Source organism: Mesocricetus auratus, unplaced genomic scaffold, assembly GCF_017639785.1.
Source record: "Mesocricetus auratus isolate SY011 unplaced genomic scaffold, BCM_Maur_2.0 Super-Scaffold_100015, whole genome shotgun sequence".
In the NCBI taxonomy this organism is placed as follows: domain Eukaryota; kingdom Metazoa; phylum Chordata; class Mammalia; order Rodentia; family Cricetidae; genus Mesocricetus; species Mesocricetus auratus.
The window spans coordinates 43585531-43608105 of record NW_024429198.1 but is presented as its reverse complement, the minus strand read 5'-3'; the positions used below and the strand labels follow the sequence as shown (position 1 = coordinate 43608105).

Sequence of the window (22575 nt, the reverse complement as noted above, 5' to 3'; positions counted from 1 at the left end):
GCGTGGACAGTGGGACTCAAAGTGTGGACAGTGGGACTCAAAGTGTGGACAGTGGGACTCAAAGTGTGGACAGTGGGACTAGAAGCATGGATATTGGGACTCAAAGTGTGGACAGTGGGACTAAAGTGTGGACAGTGGTAGAGGGGAGGAGGCATACATGACTTTAGGACCGTGTAACTGGGTTCCTGATTCAGACTTAGGGAAACTGTCTCAGAGAGCAGGAGAACAAGCCAAAATGTATTCTAGTTGTGTGGACAGAGGGCAGACCACTGACACCACCCAGGAGCAGAGGGGCCTGTGTGGACAGACAGAGGGCAGACCACTGACACCACCCAGGAGCAGAGGGGTTTGTCGGGACGAGCTTGGAGTCTACAGCCTGTCTACAAAGACCAGCTATGCACTTGTATGGTTTGGTCTCTTCAGTCCACAAGGCTCCTACTGTGTGAGGCCACTAATGCTTAGGCTCCTGGCATTAAAGAGATCCTGCCCTCTAGAGCTCTCTAGTGGCTGGGAGTGGCTTAGCCTCCAGCCACTCATGCTTGGCTGGGCCACCCTGGGAAAAGCACCTCTACCTCTCTCACCTCCAACTCTGCCACGGGTGTGAAATAAGGACACTTGACATCCCAGTACGGAGTCAGGTTTCCATTAGTGCCATTCTGTGTCCTTCAGGATTACAAATGACTTCTTGAGTCTGTTTCTGGGATTGGCTGAAGGCCTAGTTCCAGGGAAGATAGGTTTCCAGGCCCTGCCCCTGACTTCTGTGAGTTACACCCTCTCTGCTCAGGAAGTCTTCACCTCTAAAGTAAGCTTGCAAGTCTCTGGGCCTCTACTGCATTTCCTACTTTCTGACCTTCATTTTAAAATTCCAGTCACCCTCTATTTCTTCTTGCTTGAAACCATGGGAGAATTAAGGGCAATAGGCCAACAACTCCCAAATAATGCCAAACAAGATGGCATCCACTTCCCCATGAGTGATCTATCTACACAGATCTGTTTTGTATCTCTAAAGGTATCATGACCCCTGAGGTTGGAGTATAGCCAATATTTTAAATGACAATGAATGCTAATTTAACAGCAAAAATGAAAGAGCACAAAGTGAGGAAAAAGCAATGGTAACAGAGAGCATGCAAGAGAGCCTTCAGATGGTAAGGAAGAATGCAACAGAGCCATCCAATCAGATGGTAAGGAAGAATGCAACAGAGCCATCCAATCAGATGGTAAGGAAGAATGCAACAGAGCCATCCAATCAGATGGTAAGGAACAGCATGCAAGAGAGACAACCAATCAGATCTTGTCATGGGCTTAATGCTTTCTAAGGATGACGGACTTTGTGAAAACAAAATGAATGCTATGTTGATCCTTCTTTAACTGAAAGACGTGAAGCCAGGTGTAGAGGCTCATGCCTGTCCAATCCAGCACTGGGCTATGTCGTGAGACTCTGTCTCCAAAGAGCAAAACAACAACAAAGGCACAGTAAGAGGCTTAAAACTGTACCTACCCAACTTTGCCCTGGACGGATAAACAGTGATGCGGCCAGATACTTCTTCAGTTCCAGGGTTGACATATCTCAGAATGATGTGGAACAAGGAGAGATTTGACTTCCCCACAATCAATCTTATCCTTACTTCATTCTGAAAAGTAACCCCCAAATCCATGAAGTGTAGAAGAGAAAGGTGGCTGCAAAGAAATGCCAGCAAACCAGTGGTTTCATTTAAGTTTCCCTGTTAGATTTGTAAGACGTGTGTGTGTGTGTGTGTGTGCGCACACACACACACACACACACATGCATACATACTTAATAAGTATCAAGTAACTAGGCAGAAATAGGCAGGCCTAACAAGAAAGCAAATCACTTACAATTCCAGTTGCAGTGGAATTCACTCCCTCAGCAACTAGGGTTCCCTTTTGACTTTTTTTTTGGAGCCAGGCAGACAGAATGGACTAGTTTAAGAGGGCCACAGTGACAGGGGCAACCACCACTAACTGGGAAAAAATCAAAGGCAGAAGAGAGAAGGAAAGGAAAGTGTGTCATTTCACACCACCATTCAATAGAGAAGCCCCTGCAAGCCCCACTTGACAAGTATAATTTCACATCTAAATGGCTGCAGACAGCAATGGTGGGACAGCAAAGACTAAGGACCCCAAACACATGTGTGATTAAAAACCTAGATGCAACTAAACATTCCTGTTTTGTCTTAGAAGTTTTGCCTCAAGCTTTTATCAATAAACTAGAGGAGAGGTCTCGTGTGTTTTCAGGCTCTGGGGTCACACAACGCTCCATAAGAATTGATAGAACAGTAAATTATCATTTATTTATTGTATGTGTATAAGCATTTTGCCAGCATATATGTATGTTCATTTAGGTCAAAAGAGAGTATGGGATCCCTTGGAACTGGATTTAGGGATGCTTCTGAGCCACCATGTACTCTTAACTGCCAAGCCATCCCTCCAGCCCTGAGAATAAGTTACGTTCATACAAAACCATAAACCACAAGTCCAGATCCAGTTGTGGCCCAAGTGAAGTTCACAAGGTGTGGGAATTCTTACGCCATGATTCTTTTCATCCTTCTCCCAACTAGCTTGGTTTCAATGAAAAGAACATGTGTTGAATGGACACGGAGGCAGCATAGACTCAATTCTAGACCATCTCCAGCTCTGACACAGAGGCTGCGAATGTTGCCCACTCAGAAATTCCCACCAGCCCTAAGAGTTTGATTGAATTCATTTTTCAGTTTTGATTCCAATTGGGAAATAAATGTGAAAGAATGTCTTCAAAGAGTAAAGAAAATGGTTACAGGTCCTCTGACCCAAAGACTTCCTCACAAAGAACATGGTTAGAGATGAATTTCTTTGGGTCAACCAAATATTTTGTCAAACTTCAAACACCTCTAAGAACACCTAGACCAGGCCGTGATAGTCACTCCCTATCAGGACTTGATGAATCCACTATAATTTCATTAATAATGAAGATGTCCACTAAAGAAATAGAATTGGTGCTGATGCAGTTCAGAGCTTGGAGAGAATATGGTTTGGTTCTCAGTACTAAGTCCTGTGGCTCACAGCCTCCTGCCACTCCAGTTGTGGAGGACTTCACACCGTCTGAACTCTGCAGGTACCTGTACTCACGTGTAAGCATACCATTCCCCGTGCACCTGCCCTCAATGGGCTGCGAGAGAGCAATGGACTGGCCCAGGTTCTCTACAGACTAGTCCTAACCTGGGTGAGCATGGCTGTCAGATCCCGTCTCTTACTGTGATTTACTTCATCTACCTAGAAGCAGCTTGAAGAGACCAGTCTTGAAGAGAAGGTCTGAGGATGAAAACTGCTCAATGGCTCTACATGTTTGGCTATAAATATTGTGTAAGTCTTCAAGGTCAACAACTTATGTACACATCTCTTACTCCAACGTGAAGGCAAGCCACATGGGTGCAGCAGAGAAGAGTGGAGGAGAGGAGAAAGAAAAGAAAAGCAATGCAACACCAAAGTGCCTCCTTTACCTTAGTCCCCACTCATGGAGTAATTCAGGAGTTTGATAAGCACCGCCCCAAATCAGTAACACCAAGCAGTGGGAGTGGCACATAGCTGGTTTTCGGGCATGTAGGTGACAGAAACAGGGAGGACTTAGAGCTCAGGCCAGCCTGAGTCACACAGCAGGACTGCCAGATGGAGGGGCTGCTAGCTTTTGTAGAAGTCTTCAAGTTAACCCATTTTTATTTTCCAAAATGGCACTAAAAAAGCATGGCCTCTATGTTTTAATATAGTTTAATACCATTTATGAAATTTCCTTCTATCTATGAAAAGCCTCCAGAGACAAATACTTGCTTTAATTTCTTCATTTTCTGATTTAGTGGCTAAATTAAAATAGCAATGATCTAGGAAATCCAAGTACACGCTTATGAGTTAAAATCTTTCCCCATACTAAATTCCAAGCCTAGCCTTCAAACCAAACCTGGCCAATATAAAACAAATCCTGTCTCTGGGGCAGTGTAGCCGTTAGGTCTGTGACACTATTGTAGACATGTGTGTGAGCCCCTTGCAATGAGCTGTGGCCCTCTGACTATATACCTGTACTGAGCTCATCGGGGCATATCCTCTCCAGCTAAACTCGGGGAATACCAAGGGATCAAATCCAAACCGCAGGTCTCTTCCATTAGTTCCAGTGCCATCTTCAACCTCATGCTTCATGTGGTGCAAATCCGGGAAATAGTAGTTATTTTCAGGCCTTGATAAATCACAAACAAACATGGACATAGAAGTTAGGTTAGTTGGTAACCTGATGTCCTTTCCTAATAGACACTGCTGAAGGAGTGCCGCCAGCTGACGAAGCCATTAAATAAGAACAGAGGAAGGCTGTTCCCACTCTTTCTCTAAGTCATTCTTTTATTCAGGCAAACATTGGCACAGAGCACATCCAGTACCCACTCCTTCCAAGCACTAAATTGAGGAAGTCAAGTCATGAGGACCTCAACATACCCTCTACTGTGTTCCAATGGTTGCCAACAATTAATAAATTCTAATAAATAACTTACTATTTGCTCATTCACTCAGTCCTTCACACATTCATATTCACATATTTTACAAGCATCAGTAACTATGTGCCAGGCACTGTTGCTAATATGTTTATATACTAAACATGTATATATAATTTTTATCATAGTCGTGTTTATTTTTGTGTGTTTGTATGTGTGTGTGTGTGTGTGTGTGTGCATAAGCATCTGTGCACATGTGTGCACAGACCATCACTGGTAGAGGTCAAAGGACAACTTGCTGGGGTTGGGTCTCTCTTCCCCCTGTGTGGGTCCTGATGATTGAACTTGGGTGGCCAGGCTTGGCAATAGGTGCCTTTCCCCTCTGAGCCATCTATAGGTTAATGGGTGGGTTCCTTTGACAAGTCCAGTTGTGGCAGTCACAAAGAAAGCTCAAAAATGCCTTATGATATGTGGCTTCTACACTCAAACTATTCTAGTTCTTCACACGGATATATGTTCCAATCTGGCAAGAAGGGTAAGAAGCTAATAACACTTAGCGGATTTAAAGACATAAAGATTCATCATTCAATGGAAATAAAAGCCATGCCTGTAAAGGGAAACCTTTTCCTTGAGAGAAGCCTTCCCGCCATCCTGGTTCCAGAGCCGCATCAGTCCCAAATAAACACACAGGAGGCTATATTAATTATGAAGCTGTTGGCCTTGCTTGTTTCTTACTGGCTAGCTCTGACTTAAGTAATTACCCCATAATTGTTCATCTAAGTATGTCTCTTACCAGAGAGGTCTCCGGGCTTCCTACCCCATGGCGTTACATCTTGACTCTCTTATGTTTCTCCTTCCCAGAGTCCTCCTGGACTCCTAGTCCCGCCTATCTAGATTCCTATTGGCCAGCAGTGCTTAATTGACAAAGGACTTCCCCCCAACACATGCCCCTGTACTGTGAGCACTGAGAGGAATGCTTGCATCCCCTCAGAGGATTTACAAGTGTCCAGTAGGAGTGCTTGGCCCAGTGTCCTAGTAATTCATCCAGGAATCCATTCTAAGGAATTAATGCAAACATGTTTAAAGCAGTGACAACTTGCAAGCAACATGACTGAACCAAAATTATAAATTATAAAACATTCTATAGGCATTAATATTTTAGGACATTTTAATGTTATAAAAATTCTTATGATATATACAATTGGAAAAATTGATTTTAAAATTTGCATGAAAAATGCTAAATTTTATTCCTAGACAAAATTATACCAAAAATATTTTTGCAAGGCTATCTTAATGTGGTACAGTGCAGATTTTTCTTTGCCTTTTTATTTTTATGAATTTATTGAAATTTCTAAAATTAACATATATTTATGACCACAAAAATTAGATAGAAAACACAGTGAAATCCTCCTAAACTTATAAGGAAATATGAATGAGCTAATGTTTGGAAAGATTTAGAACCAAGGACTCGAGGTTTGCCCATCTGGGCAAAGTGATTTTGTCACACACATTGCTGGTTTACCCCCACTTTTTTCCAGTTTCTATTTACTAGCATATCAAAGGCTGTATTGTAAATTTCAGAACATATTCCTGTGTGCTAAGATGAGAAAAGTCAGTGTTTTTATCTGTAGGTAGGTTAACTGTTGAGTTGCATTATTTTTCTTCTGTGCTTCTGCATGTCACTTCTCCTGGAATGCCCAGCCACAAGGGACACTGACAGAGACTGAGAGAGGACACAGCCAGGTGACCCTGACTTTTAGAATCCAAGTGTAGGAGATAGAGGGACAGTCACAGCCAACGGCACTCAGAACTACGCCAATGGGTGTTTTAATTAATCTATTTATGAAGCAGGTGGGGAAGGTGCCTGAGATTTTGAAAACATTGCTTTTCTCAGAGTTTAGACTTCAATTTCTCCTCTTTATACTGAGGAAAAACTTACAGTAGGATAATGACACCCAGAGACACATATGCATATACTCCCCACCTCCAGGCATTTACCCTTCACGCTTTTGTTCTTAGCACTCCTTTCCAGTCGTTTCTGTTTCAAGACTTTCCCCGCCACCTTATTCCAATTACCAGACTTCACTCACTCTCTCAAGGGAGACACACAGGCACTGCATGCCATTGGTCCAGAAACCTGGCCCTCTGTGTCTGGTGCCTGCATGCTGTGGCTTGTAGAGAAGCTTCGGCTTCCAACTGGTACAGTGCACCCTGGTGTCTTACATCTGTTCACTTCAGGTCTGGGGACTTTGGGGTGTAGGGGCTTCATAACTTGTACCACAGAATTGGTTTCTGTGGGCATCCTGATCTCCTGTTCTAATTAGTTCATGGTCACATGTCTAGGCTCTAGTTATATTGACAGCTTCCTCTGCCTCCTTAGGATTGCTTCTTTCCTCTCTACCTCAGGATAGACACAGACAGGGAGGTGTGAGTGAGGTGGCCTCAATAACGTGAGTGTGTAAAGAAACTTCCCCAAGACTTACCTCTGGCACTGTTTCCCCACAACATGCTCTCGGCACTGGCATTCTCCTGAGGGCCCACTACACATGGTGGTGAGCGAACCACCAATGTCACATTGACACCCTAAAAGTCAAGAAACAGCTGGGTTACTACCAAACTACCTTCCTGCCAGATGCTTCCTCCCCATGAGAAACAGCTCGGATATTCTCAGCACTGTAGTGGATGTTTTGTTTCCTCCACCATCCGTTATATCAAGCAGGAATGTCCTAAACAAAAACGGTCTGTCCCCTTAAAGGTTCCCGGTGGTGGTGGGGGGCGTGGGGGTGGTGGTGGTGGTGGTAACGCTATTGTCCAGCACAAGGCAAGCCCAGGAGCTAACCATGGTTAAGTAGTCTGGGAGAAGGAGTCAGTGAGTGAAGTGTTTCCGACACAGACTTGGAAAGAATGGCAGTGCCGAGGGTGAAGAGACAGGAGGATCCCTGGGACCTGCTGATCAGGGCATGCTCCCGATTCAGTAGAGACCCTGTCTTCAAAACCGGGGTGGAGACAACTGAGGAGGTACCTGACATGAGCCTCTGGCCTCCATTCACAGAGGCATACACATCCATTGCCGAGAGCTGCTGATTGCAAGAGGCCATGAGAATATACAGCAGTGACAACTAGCATTTAACAAGTCAACTTGACAGATGTATAATTCCCTATTGGGAAGCCCCACTTGGCAAAGCCATAGGGCCACTGATTGCAAATGACTGGTTGCTTCTATCTGGAACTTTTCAAGTACTACTACTATACCTCCCTAATAAAAACAGCTGAGATGTTCTTTCCACAGCCCTTTGGTGGTGTGTTTTACACTTACTGGGCACACATATAGCTGTGGATGGTCAGGAAGATGATTTCTGCAATTTGATGAATATAAATAATACAAGGATATTTTACATTATTCAGATTGATATAGGATTTTTAGTCACAAAGACAGCCTTTTACACAGAAAGCTAATTTTAGATTCCAGGAAAAAAATTCAAAGCATCTGGTTGCCCCTGGAGACAAATAGCTGGTTACCTCTAGAGAAAAATACATGAGTCCATTTTCCCAGGTATTTTTCTGATTCAAGGTCAGAGCTTGAAGTAACTTACTAAAATAACTCCCTGCAGCAATGGACTTTTTGCACATACTCCCCACCAGATAATTAACTGCTATTGTTAAATCTTGAATTCCAATGTCATTTTCTGTCTGGGAACCCTAATAATTTAGGCTACATGCATGACCAAGCATTACTGAATATTTGGACAAGTTCTCAAGACAGAGTATGTAAGCACTGTCCTTGAAAGTCAGCCGCAAAGGACACAGTCAACAAGACAAAACGGCAGCCCGCAGGACAGGAAAAGATATTCACCAACCCCACATCTGGCAGAGAGCTGATTTCCAAAATTTACAAAGAACTCAAGAAGCAAGTCTCCAAAACACCAAATAATTAAATTAAAAAGTGGGGTACAGAACTACATAGAGAATTCTCAGTAGAGGAATCTAAAATGGCTGAAAGACACATAAGAAAGTGGTCAACATCCTTAGCTATCTGGGAAATGCAAATCGAAACAACTCTGAGATACCATCTTACTCCTGTCAGAATGACTAAAATCAGAAACACCAATGACAGCTTATGCTGGAGAGGATGTGGAGAAAGGGGAACACTCCCCCACTGCTAGTGGGAGTGCAAACTCTTACAGCCACTTTGGAAATCAGTATGGAGATTCCTCAGGAAAAGGGGAATCAATCTACCACAACACCCAGCAATTCCACTCTTAGGCATATACCCAAAAGATGCACATTCATACAACAAGGACATCTGTTCAACTATGTTCATAGCAGCATTATTGGTAATAGCCAGAACTTGGAAGCAACCTAGATGCCCCTCAATTGAAGAGTGGATAGAGACAATGTAATACATTTACACAATGGAGTACTACTCAGCAGAAAAAAAACATTGGAAACTTGAAATTTGCAGGCAAATGGATGGAACTAGAAGAAACCATCCTGAGTGAGGTAACCCAGTCACAAAACGACAAACATGGTATGTACTCACTCATATATGGATTTTAGACATAGAGCAAAGGATTACCAGCCTACAATCCACACCACCAGAGAAGCTAGGAAACAAGGAGGACCCTAAGAGAGACATACATGGTACCCTGGAGAAGGGGAAAGGGATAAGATCTCCTGAGCTAATTGGGAGTATGGGGGAAGGGGAAAGGGAGTTAGGAGAAAGAGAAGGGGAGAAGGGGAGGGGAGAGGAGGACATGAGGAATCAAGAAGATTGAGTCAGGGGAAGAAGAGAGGAGAGCAAGAAAAGAGATATCATAATAGAAGGAGCCATTATAAGTTTAAAGAGAAATCTGACACTAAGGAAATGTCCAGAGACCTACAAGGATGACCTCCACTATTGCTTAGATTGCTTAACAATCTACCTTAAATGCCCTTCTCCAATAGATTGATGACTACCTTATATGCCATCCTAGAGCCTTCATCAAGTAGCTGATGGAAGCAGAAGCAGACACCCACAGTTAAATACTGAGCTGAACACCTGGAATCCAGTTGCAGAGAGGGAGCATTGATGAGCAAAGGGGTCAAGACCAGGCTAGAGAAACCCACAGTAACAGCTGACCTGAAGAAGGGGGGGTTCATGGGCCCCAGACTGATAGCTGGGAAACCAGAATAGGACCCCCTGAACGTGGATGTCAGTTTGGAGGTCTGGGCAACCTATGGGACCTGGTAGTGGATCAGTATTTATCCCACGTACGTGAATGGACTCTGAGAGCCCATTCCACATAGAGAGATACTCTCTCAGTCTAGATACACAGGAGAGGGCCTAGGCCCTGCCCCAAATGATATGACAGACTTTGAAGATCCCCCATGGAAGGTCTCGCCCTCCCTGGGGAGCAGAAAGGAGATGGGATAGGGCTTTGGTGGGAGGCAGGGGAGGAAGAGGGAATTGGGATTGACATGTAAAACAAGCTTGTTTCTAATTTAAATGTAAAAAATTAAAAATGTTAAGTTGGGTGGGTAGGGAGGTGGGGGAAGATCTTTAAGGAGTTGGGGAAGAGAAAAGAACATGATCAAAATGTATTGTGTGAAATTCTCAAAGACCAAGTAAAACACTTTGTAGAAAGCTAAAATAAATAAATAAGTCAGCTGCAGCCAGTATTGGCGGGATCTGGCAGCCCTTGTCCTCCAGCACTTTCCCTTGCTCAAACCCTGCCATGTGTATTTACCTTGACAGCCAAAGTAATTGCTCTTCTCCAAAGAGAAATACCCATCTTCGCAGGTATCACAGGCATCACCAGTTACATGAGCTTTGCAGCTACAGTCGCCATCTCCCTGTAGAAGAAATGAGTCAAGTGCAGCATTTGATGCACAGGATTTACTAACCTTCGGATTGGAAAACAGGCTCAACACACAATAGGAAGCAGCGTAACCAGGAACGGAAGAGTATGCCCGTGGCCAGGATAACTAGCACGGGGCTTGAACCCTCCTCCAGGGACCCCACAGTCAACCACAGCAGCACCCTACAGTCATCACATGACAAACTGACCCATGTTACCTGCCCGCACTCTCCAATTCCACTCACTGTCCCTGCGTCGTGGCACTGGCATTCTGTGAAGATAAAAGAGAGTGTCTATGAGCCAGGGGTTTCACAGGAAGCATTCCCTGGCTCTCCTGACATCATATGCCTACAATACAACTCATGTGGTTGGGCTTCCCTGTGGACTTAAGCAACCTTCAGTCTGCACTGCTTGAGTCTAAAAGAAGATTGCTTTCTGAAGTCAGTAGGATAGGTCAATCAATGCAATCCACCTAGAGTAATGGCTGGCTTATGGCTGCTCCAGCACATGGTTTATAAAGGTTTCCAATGTCAAGGTCATTATTGACATGACTGTATAAAAATACACTCTACCCAAAGATAGTCACTTCACTTAGACCTCTTAGTGTGGGTTTTAAACTTGGTATCCTGGATTTAATAATTGTATAAAACAAAGGTGCAGTATTGGATGCCATTGCTTATGTGCATAAAATTAAGCCAGAAAGAGTGGTTTACAAATACAAAGAGTTCACAGTCATTTACCACATGGAAACAGTATACATAAATCTTTGTCAGATTTGGCAGAATGGAGGTGGAGTACACCAAAGTATTATGCAGCATGTTGAACAAGTCAAATTGGCTTAAAAAGCGCTCCCTTGTCAATGCGGGCACAGAGAAGACAGAAATAAAGAGGCGATGGCATGGCAGGACTTGGCAGTTCAGGAGACATCTCACCTGAGCATCCACTGGGGTTTTCTTTGGCCAGATTCCAATACAATGGTTTGCAGACACTGCACGTAGGACTTGCAACATGAGGCTTGCACTGGCAATATCCCTTAAAATGAAAATCAAACTGACATTTGGCATCTCAAATTAAGACCTATTTCAAGCATGTGTCATCATCAAAATAAAATTTTGGACGTGAAAGATAAGTCAAAGGACTTGCTAAAGCACACGGTTGCTTTAAGGAGCCTTCTGAACTTAAAAAATGTTTGTATAATTGATATATTTGAATGTTTTACCTGAACATATGTATGTGTACTATGTGTGTACCTTGAGTGCTTTACCTGTATGTATGTATATTCACCATGTGTGTGCCTTGAGTACTTTATCTGCATGTATGTGTGTGCACCATGTGTGTGCCCCATGTGTGTGTCTTGAGTGCTTTATCTGCATGTATGTATATTCACCATGTGTGTGCCTTGAGTGTTTTACCTGTATGTATGTGTGTGCACCATGTGTGTGCCTTGAGTACTTTATCTGCATGTGTGTGTGTGCACCATGTGTGTGCCTTGAGTACTTTATCTGCATGTATGTGTGTGCACCATGTGTGTGCACCATGTGTGTGCCTGGTGCCCAAACTCGAGTTAAGGATGGCTGTAGGTCACCATGTGGGTGCTGGCAATTGAACCCCCTCTGTAAGAGCTGTAAGTGCTCTTAACTACTGACCCATCTCTCCAGCCCCTGAACTTTTCAGTACATACTTGCATTTTACATGAATAACCAACAAATTGGTTAAGAGTACAGAGAAAGGAAAATATTAAGATCTCTCTTGTCTAAAACATTGTCATGTCTGATGAGATGCCACAGTCACTAAAATGTTTTTCTTGCAGGTGTGAGGGCTCGAGTTTGATTCCCAGAACCCACATTTAAAAAGACAGACAGGATGGCAAGTAGTTCCAGTGCCGGGAGGTGAAGACAGACACATCTCTGGGACTCACTGGCTAGCTGCCTAGCCTACTTGGTGATCTAAGAGCCAGTGAGAGACTTGTCTGAAAGAAGATGGTGAATGATCCCTGAGGAATTACATCTGAGATTGGCCTCTAATCCCCAAATACATACATGTGTACACGTACCCACACCTAACATGCACACAAGCCCATGCATGTGAGATTGGCCTCTAATCCCCAAATACATGCATGTGTACACGTACCCACACCTAACATGCACACACAAACTGCCAGTATCTGTTAATGTCTTTACTCTATAGACCATACGTTTACTGACAACTATGAGCCTCTCACAGGGGAGACTGATGTGATGAGTACTTATGTGAGAGGTCAAATGCCTTCCTGGCTTCCGTGTCATCAAACCCCATAGCAGGAAGAGCAGAATCTCCTGCCCCTTGTCCTCCAGGGTCAGCTATTGCATTCCTACGTGTGAGGTCATGAAGAGAGACAAGTCCTAAGGGTCTTAGGAAGTTGCTCAAATTAGCACAGTGTCTGCATGGAAAGAAACAGAGACCATGTGACAGTTTTGTGAATGGCCATCTTTATGTCACAAGTTCTTTGCTAGTGATTGAGCCTGGGTGGCTCTCCATAATGGCAGTACCTTCACAGAAACTTCCAGGAAGAGCTAACTCTCGGTTTGTAGGACAAAAATCTAAATAAACTTTATTCTCTTGTTTTAAAAAATAAACCTCACAAACTACACACACATATTGAAAAAGAGCCATGGCCTCTTTAAGCCGTTGGATCTGTGTTTATGTTAATTTCAGGAAGTTTCCACATGGGTTAGTCTTGGAGTTTTACATAGATTCCCCTACTTACCAAGCTGGAGTCAATGGTCCCAGCTGGGTCACAAACACTGCTGGACCCTGTATATGATTCAGAAATGATACAAGTGTCTTGCTGGTGGTTTTGATACTTCAAAAAAAAACCTTTAATTTTGCTTTTTTAAAAAAAAGTGCACCCACATTTATGTTTTTGACAGATGAGCGGCAAAGTCTGTGTGTGACTCACACTAAGGCACACCTGGAGGTCTTTATGCTACTTATCTGCAATGACCCATCTGTCACTCAACGAGTCTGCCCTGCCTGGGAATACAACTTCCTTTGTTTAATGTTTCCTGTACTCTATTTTAATATATATTTTAACTTATTTTTGAAAATTGTACACAATATATTTTGATCATATTCTTTCCTCCCCCTCAATCCTTCCGGCACACCCCACCTCCCTATAAAACTTCATTCCTAATGGGTGGTTAGGAAAGACTGAAATTTTTAGCATCTTTAGAATTTTCCAGAAGAGGGCGATATTACACCTCTTTTAAAATAAAAAAAATTAATTGTCCATCAATAGAAGTTACAGAATTTCTAACTTCACTTTGTAACTGAGAGATAATTGATTATCTTTATCCGCTGTCCCTTCCTGTGCTAAAGTTCTTGGTGACAACAGCTGGTGTGTTTCCCACCTTCACCTGCAGAGGCTGTAGCTGAGCATCTGCAATGTCTCAGGGTTATACTGACAGCAGCTTGGTTGAGCCTGCTTCTGAGGAACACGACAGGAGGGTATATCCTTACAAATGGCCCCTCCCCTTTCTGCCTTCGTTTCCTCTGTGTTACCTTTGCCTCAGTTTCTCACGACGCCACCCTCTCCCTCCTCACTGTGATCCATTTTTCTCTAGCGGCACACACCTCATTTTCTCTCCTCTTGTTCTCCACACTGACCTTGCCCAGCCCTGGGCTACTCCCAGGATGGCCAGAGTCGCTCTCCAGCTCTAGTATAATCATGGCTACTCTCCTCTGTCACGGCACTTACGGGCCTGCGGCCCACACAGACCCACGGGCCTTCTGGACGAGTCCTGTCGCTGCTCCCTGCAGTTTCTACCCTCAGAAAAATCTGGTCTGGAGAAATCTGATCGGGGAAGTTCTGGAAAATGCCGTGTGCGCTTCTACCCAGTTCCACCCAGCTCTGGATGGTGACCCTGGGTGTCACCAGGAGCAGGAGGGTTCCCGCAGATGGAAAGTCAGGCAAAAGACCTCTGCAATGCCCAGGCAGAGCTACAATACACCCGGGGGCTGCCCACACTGTGGAGCTTGGGGGAAATGCGGGCAGCTTATTTCTGTGTTGGGGGAAGGGCAGAACACAGCGCTTGCCCCACAGCAAAGACCCTGTGCGGGCTGCATTCGCACTGAAAGCCACTAGGGAGAGAAAGCCTGATGCCTTGGCATGTACGGGGGGGGAAGGGGGATGCCAAGCAAATGGAGGGCAGACTCCATGGGTCACTTTCACCATGCGGATGCAGAGAAGTGACTGTGAACTAGGAAGCCAGATTTTCTTATGAATGGGGATTTTGGCTGTTCTCATTAGACACTAATCATCTCTGAGGTTGAGCACATGATGTGTGTGCTTTCTGTGAAGTTGGCCGGGGCGGACTGAGCCAAACCTCTAGGGTGGCTGGTGTCGTTTGGGGAAGACTGACAAGCTCCTGAGAGGCTGGCTAGACCCACTCAGGTGAGAGACACGCTTCCAACATGCTACTGGCTTCCTTACCTTGGCAGTAGGGAAAGTCATAGGCTCCCGAGAGACACCTGTCACACTGCTTTCCCGCTATCCCAGGCAGGCATTCACACTGGCCAGTCACTGGGTCACAGGGTACTGGATAGGATCCGATAGTGGAACATTGGCAAACTGTAGGAAATAGCTAGATCAGACTCAGGCATGACAGAATACAGGGTGGTGTCCTAGACAGGACCCTATGGTGATACTATTGTTTATGATTTAATAAAGCTTGTCTGGAGATCAGAATGCAAAGCTAGCCACAGCCATAGAGGCCAGGCAGTGGTGGTACACACCTTTAATCCCAGCAGCCATACTAGTTAGCCATAGAAGCCAGGCAGCAGTGGCGCACACCTTTAATCTCAGCTCTAGAGAGGAATGTAAGACAGGAGCAGGGTCTCAGAACTGGCATCCAGGCTTAGGAAATTAGTCTCCAGCCACGTTGAGGACAGGATTGCCCCAGCCTTAGTAGAGGTAAAGAGTTCTCTGGTGACTTGGCTGCTTTGCTTCTCTGATCTTCAGCTTGAACCCCAATATCTGTCTCTGGGTCTATATTATTCATACAACAGGACCCTCGGATAGAGCCAGAAAGACACAAATTTACATTCTAGATTCATGTCTTTGACTGTGCTGAGCCTCAGTTTCCCCTCCCTTAAGTGGAACTGATACTCGATAGATTAAAGAATCCTTGACAGATGAGTGAGGCTCTGCACAGCCAGGACTTGGGATGCTAGTTTTATTGCTGTTGTTACTTTTGTGCTCAGCAAGACAGGCTTATGGAAGAGGAGGACCTCGGTGCTTCTCCAGTGTGGTGGAGCTTAGAGCATGTGTGGGGAGGGGGGCGGAGACAGCAATAATGAGTCACTAAGGATGAGGGCCAATGCCACATCCCATTGGGATCAAACAAACTCCAGTGCAGGGCAGCCTATAGGTGCCCTCGGTTTTCCCTGCTCTCTTCCTATTCACTTTCCCATGGTCTAGTGCAGGTGAACAGTTGTGGGGAAAGTTACACAGGCAGTGCTGGGAATTGGTGGGGGAGTCATTCCTATAGCATGAAAAATAAAAACACAGAGACGGATATTGGGGCTGAAGATCGGAGAAGCAAAGCAGCCAGGCCAGTAGATTTTGCCTCTACCCAAATGAAACGATAATCCGGTCTCCACAAATCCTCAGAGGCAAAAGCTCTCAGTTCCTGTCTCCTCCTCCCTATATTCCTTTCTCTGACCAGCCACATCCTCCTGCCTCCACCTCCCTAGTGCTGGGATTAAAAGCGTGTGATCCCAGGTGCTGAGATCACCTTTGTGTGAGCTGTTTCTTTTAGGACTGGATCAATTTCATGTAGTCAGTGGCCTTGAACTAACAGAGATCCATCTACCTCTTAATCCTGAGTCCTGGGATTAAAGGTGTGTGCCACCATTGGCTGGCTTCTATAGCTAACTAGTGTGGCTGCTTTGCTATTTTGATCTCCAGTGGCTTAAATAGGTCACAAACAACATATCACCACACACACCCGAATCCTTTGTCCTAACCCACTAGGCAGAGGCGGAGAGGCTCTCTTCCCACTAGGGCAAGTCCCTCTGTCCCTGTATGTATAACCCGACAGGTCCCCAGTTACTCAGTGTCACTCACTTGTACTGTGAAGACCCTGCTCCTGGGAAGCTAGCCAGGGGCGAATGGCCTGACAAACTCCTTCCTTCCAATAGTCCCCCATCTTTCCAAGAGTGGAAGGACCTATCCCACAACTACAGGGCAAAGTTCAGAAGGTAAAGGTATTCTTAAACTAGGTTGTGGTGTCACACGCCTTTAACCCTAGCACTCGGGAGGGAGACGCAAAGAGATCTCTGAGTTTGAGGCCAGTCTTGTCTACCAAGAGAAACTCTGCCTCTAAAGACAAAGAACAAAAAGTATTCTTGAAGTCACTAAATTAGTCTAGGAAGCAAAGGGCTCCCCCACTCCACTTCCCTCCATGGGGTCAGATACATTTGGATCTAAACATCAACCGTGTCACTCAGCATTCATATACTCATGCACGAGTGACACACTTGGTCTCTTTAAGCCTCAGTTTGTCCTTCTTTAAACCGGAGTCCAAACCTGTCTGCTAAGGTCTAGAGCACAGAAATCGGCAGAGGACTAGCTCCAAGTTTGCTCTCACCAACTTCACTGTCCCAAGTTCCAGCTCCCCAGATGTGTGGAGAAATATGCCTTCCGCTATTCCATACTAGATTAATGGGTACCGGTGAATTAGTACCTGTGACTGCCAAATGTATAGTCAGTGTACTCAATAAAAATCAATTACATGCACAGTAAAAAAAATTATGTGGGTGTGCACACGTGCACATGTGTTTGTGTGTGCAAGAGACACCTTCACTTGCAAGGCCTCAAAATTCCCACATTAGTTGAGACCTTGAAGAAGGAACCTACCATAGGTCAAGTCTCCTCTATGATGTTATACATGGTAACCTTGGGATCTGGAAAAATACTAATTGACTAAGCCTTGGGGCCAAGAGCTTTCCGAGGGGCCAAACAGAGACCATGCTTTCTGTTCTCATTCTCAGGCAGGCTGTGTGCCAGTGCCCTATGGGGACAAACTCTGATAGGGCTTTTTAGTGTGAATGATAATGAGGAGCAAATGTTTGCCCTGCTATCACTGAAGTCATAAACTCACTGAAGGAGTGGAATGAGGCTGGTTTCCTCATTAACAAATGACCTGGGAATCCAACAGGCTCTGTGGCTTTTTCTGAGAGACACAGTGGCAGACCAGAGAGTGTGCTGTCACCCCTGCCTCCCATCCATATCCACCAGCCCAGCAGACAACATTCTACTGTACCTAATGGTATCATGGCTAGGTGCTGCATTGCAGAAGACTATAGAAATATGCATTCCCAACTTCAAAGAGTCCAGACGAGGAATTAGAGCATTAGTAACAGTGTAAAGAGCCCTACCCCCACGGAGTAATGTATGAGAAATTTGCCTAATGCCACTCTGCCAGCTGGTGCTGGGCACCTGGACAAAGACATGGATAATCTACTGCTATCTCCACCAGGGTGCCTTCCCAGCCCTGTAGCCCCACCAAGCCTGTCTGCCTGTTCAGGGATCCTTCCTGGCCCTGTGGTCCTACCAAGCCTCTGTTTGGAGATTAAGTTCCCACCTTTACAGCTTTCTGAAGAAATGTTCTTCATCTCTGTGACTATTGTTTTTATGAGTCAGCCAGGTCAGGTCATGGCAGCCAGATATTTGATCAAATAACAATATCAATGTTGCTAAAATGTATTTTATATGAAATTAACATTCAAATAAGTAGAATTGCTAGACCAAGTGCATATGATGTAATCTGAGAACTCTGGGAGACAGAAGCAGGAAAATTCCTGCACGATTCAAGTCATTTTGGGCTATACAGTAAGTTCTGGGCCAGCCTGATCTTATTATAATCCCTTCCATCTCATACGCACACAAACAGACACACGTATAGACACACACACACACACACACACACACACACACACACACACACACAGTAGACTTTAAGAAAAGCAGATTATATTCCATGATGGGCTTTATCAAATCAGGTCAAGGCCCTTACAGAAGAAAGACTGTTCCCATAAAGATGTCCTGCCTACAAGCAGCCTTTAGATTCAAGCTACAAAAATGTCTTTCCTAGATCTCTAGCCTACTGGCTTTCCTTACAGATTCTGAACTTACAGGCCAAATGTGCAACTGTGTGAACTAAATCTGTGTGCGTGCGTGCGTGCGTGCGTGCGTGCTTGTCCACATGTGCTGGATCTGTTTCTCTGGAGTCAAACACAGATCCTAGATTCTTTCAAACGGTTGTCAGTGCAGATACAGTTAGCTTACTTGAGGGACAGACTCTAATGACCTCATTCACTGAATTGGTGTGGGGGCTTCTGGAATTAAAATGGCTCTCTAGCCTGACTACCTATAGAAGCATTATCGACAGTGTCCTTCAATGACAAGATCAGTGGTAATCCAGATGATACAGATGCAAACACACTGCTCCTGTGCACTCCTAATCAAGCATGTATGAAGTCAGTATTCTGAGTATTTGATAGCTGAGAGGGTTTTTTGTTTTGTTTTGCCTGCTTGTTGCCAACTAATGAGTAAATGACGTTAGCTGGTTATTTCTCATTGTGCTGTACAGATTAAAGGCAAAAGAGTTCTAGAATTTGACTGTGCATCTCACGCATAGTACAAATGACCCCATAGATCTTACATCTCTCCCAGAGGAGATCCTAATCTTCAGCCTCCGAGCAGAGATTGCCAAAAGCAGAATTACAAGACAAATCGAATTCTCAGCCTTGCAAAGTAGCTGTAGGGAAAGTCAAGGAGTGAATAGCGTAATCATCATTGTCAACTTGGTGAAGTTTAGAACCACTTCTAAACAGCCCCAGGGCTGTCGAGAGGGCACCATGCCAGAGAGATTTTTACTGAGAAGGAGGCACCACCTGAATGTGGGCAGTAATTTCTCCTGGGCTGAGGACTGCAAAGGAGGCGGGAAAGGACCGGCACGCATTTCTCCCCACTCCGCCACTGTGAACGCGATGGGATCAGCATGCGCGGGTGTGTGCCTCCTCGCCTTCCCCACCATGATGGCCAGTCCCCTCAAACCACAGGCTGAAGCAGACTCTTCCATCCAAAGACTGCCCCCGTCAGATAATCTCAGATACTCACAGCAGTAAGAGCAGTGACGAACACAAGCTTGTAAAGTGGCCTGAGAACATCTGGGGGAAGATTAGGATGCAGACAGGGACACTGAATCTGTTTGCCAGTCTACCTGAAGCCACGCCCAAGGGGGTGTGGCCACCATTACAGGTCCACCAACAAGACACCGCTACATGGTCCACAAATCTGTTTGCCAATAGAAGCAGCCACTCTGCCAGCATCTGGCAAAATCAGCAGCTATGCTGATTGAAACTGCAGTTGCCTTGAAGAAGCAGCTGCCTTGCAAAGATTGCCAGTGTTCCTCAGGACCCACCCATCACCCTTCTGTCTCTCTAGACTGCTCTCTAGACTCAAGCTGCAATAAGGCCTAAAAGTGGGATGCACAGTGTGGCACACAGGAGGTATATTAAACTCCAAAACAGCTGTGTGCATGCGTTTTCCATTTTAAATGGGTATGTAATGTTATGCATGTAAAGGAACGCTAACTGGGATGCAGGGAGGCTCCTGGGGTAGCAGGGGTCAAATGTCTGCACTAATTACCCACCCACAACAAGGGCAGAATTGCCATGAAGACAAGAGTCAAAACGGCCCAGCCAAATAGACGGACACACACAGGGGACCCGGGGTGCTGGCTCGTTCACTGTGTGCTCCTAGAAGCAAAAGTGTTGGAAGCCGCTGGATTCTCACTTGATCTGTTAAGAGGGACAGCTCTAGGTAGTGTGACAAAACACTAGCTCCAAGTGTAAGAACAGAGACTCACGTCCCAGTAACGAATTCCCAGGCCTGAGCCAGTTTACAGACCCCAGAATTCCTAAGTGATGTAGAATCTAGATCCTTCTGAGGAAGGACTTCCCTACACTACCCAAATGTTTACTCCATATCTTTCCCAGCCTTCTCCAAAGGGGTCTATGGCCTTCCAGCCTGGTCCCTACGCACAGAGGAAAGAAAGTTACCAGAACCTTCGGAGATTACTGGGAGCTGGCCCTGAACTGACACTAAAGTTAGAAGACCCAAAACGTGACCATGTCATTATTGTCACAGTATGGATGTCAGGTGACCAATGAGGTTGACCTCACATCCTCCTCCCAAACCCAAGTTCCAGAACATATAGTTAGACTAGATAACTCACCAGCTGCCATGATATTCACAGTGGCAGTGGGAAAGGCCAAGTGGAGGTCATTAGGTCTGTAAGGTCCTCTAGATGGTGCTGTGTGCCCAGCATGTGATGCTGTTTCTCAAGCACCCAGGATGCATGGGTCCAGGAAGCAAGGCATGGAGTTGGCACAGCATCATTCCCCATTACCCACGGGATCCTCCTAGCGTCCATCCTGTCCCAGTTTGTGCTTAGCAGACCTACAGGCATTAGTTCCACAGAGAAGGACGTTTCCACCAAGGCCCACAGAATTCCACCGAACTAGAACCTCAGATCACTACCTGCACCTTGGGCCCTTCAAGCTTTGCAATCAACGAAGATGGCAGTGATCATTTTCCTTGATGGCTTAGGGGAAAGTGGGGCTGCTACTCCACAATGAAGTAGTACATGTGGTCCTGTAAGGTGTACCCTAATGCCACCATGCCCTCACCATCCCATCAGGCAAGATTTGTGCTGGACTGGGCCTTGTAACAAAGAAACTTGGGCCATTCTACCTGGTGAAGCCGCACGTCTGTGTGAGGTGCATACTGAAGGCGACAGGGTGGGGAGTGACGAGAAGGCGATCCTAAGACCGCATGACCCGGTACAGAAATAAGGGCATGGCTGCTGCCAGTATTTCATCCTTATTTGTCATGGATGCATGTTGTGTGCCTGAGTCTATTTACTCCCTTCACTCAACCTCTTACCAAACAAGGTCAGGTGCACAGACTGTATGCTAGCACATTTAAATTATGGGATGGCAAGGAGAAGTGGGAACATCACCCATGGACTCCACATCTTCTTCTGAGAAAAGGGTGAGTGTGTTTTCTATAGTATGTGGGATAATTGTATCATGTCAGGCAGAATCATGACCTTGTTACAGATTGTACTCAGAGATAACTTGGGGTGTAGAAACATGCATATGAGCCTCAAGGGAACGAAACCGACTGTGCCAGTTTCAGGAGCCTCTCTGGCTAGGGTATGGCTCCCGGGTGGTTGGCCAGGTACCAGGTGGGGAGGTGTAGAAGAGATTAACATTTCAATTGGCAGATTTGGGTAAAGCAGTGACCCTTCGTTGAGTGAGTGGGTGCCACCCACTCCACCAAAACCTTCCAGAGAAAAGACTGGGCACTTCCTTTAGAAATGAAAGGCACCCCTTCTCCGGGCATTTCTTCTGACCTTAGCGGGGGTACGGTGGGGGTGGCAACAACTCTGCTCTAGCCTGCCAACCTACCCTGTGGACTTTAGAGCTTCCAGCACCCACTTCCCAGAGCCAATTCCTTACAATAAATCTCTCTGCACACACGCATACCTGGTTGAGGGCGAAACCTGGCCAATTCAGGTTCTTTCTTCTACTCCTGACTTAGGGGAGCGAGTGCAAACAGAAAAGTCAGTATCAGGGTGCCTGGGCACACATGGGTTAGAAAAGTCAGTATCGAGGTGTCGGGGCACACATGGTGCAAGTCTGTTACAGATGCCAGCCCTCAGGTTCCACAGAGGCTGCCCCAGGACACATGGTCACACTCTGGAGGTGAAAATGAAGACTTGACCTTAATCACATGCTCTGTTTTAAATGGTGAGTCACTCCATCTGCAGGGTCTTGTTCATTTTACTCCCACCGCCCTCAAAGCTGCCAAATTCCGAACACCAGTATTGGCAGCCCTTCCCACGCTCTTGGAAACACTGTAACAGGCTTCTGGAACAGCCTTACCCTCTCCTTTGTTTCAGTCTGGGTCCTTTCAGTTTGAAGTATTTGCTTTCCCCCACGTTGTTTAGGCGGTGACACTGCACTCCTAAGGCACATAAAACTGAGAGAGACTGAGGGCCACTTGTTTGTGATTTGGACCACAATGCTCTCAGACATTTACATATATGTAATGAGACATCTGAGGGACAGGACTGGAGTCTAAACACAAATCCAAATGCCATATGTATCATACACCTTGAAGACACTTTAGACACCCTTTTTCTTTTTGAGATAGG

General features: G+C 45.5%; 1 protein-coding gene across 1 annotated transcript in view; it reads right to left on the bottom strand.

Moving 5' to 3' along the window:
- Positions 1–22575, bottom strand: part of Lama3 (laminin subunit alpha 3) — a 231863-nt gene that overhangs the window by 122862 nt on the left and 86426 nt on the right. The window contains exons 13-20 of the mRNA XM_040757846.1: positions 14778–14915; positions 13053–13099; positions 11239–11338; positions 10525–10577; positions 10196–10301; positions 6953–7052; positions 4066–4222; positions 1499–1631 (exon numbers count right to left, since the gene is read on the bottom strand). Coding sequence (XP_040613780.1) covers positions 1499–1631; positions 4066–4222; positions 6953–7052; positions 10196–10301; positions 10525–10577; positions 11239–11338; positions 13053–13099; positions 14778–14915 — 834 coding nt within the window. The remainder of the gene's footprint in view (positions 1–1498; positions 1632–4065; positions 4223–6952; positions 7053–10195; positions 10302–10524; positions 10578–11238; positions 11339–13052; positions 13100–14777; positions 14916–22575) is intronic.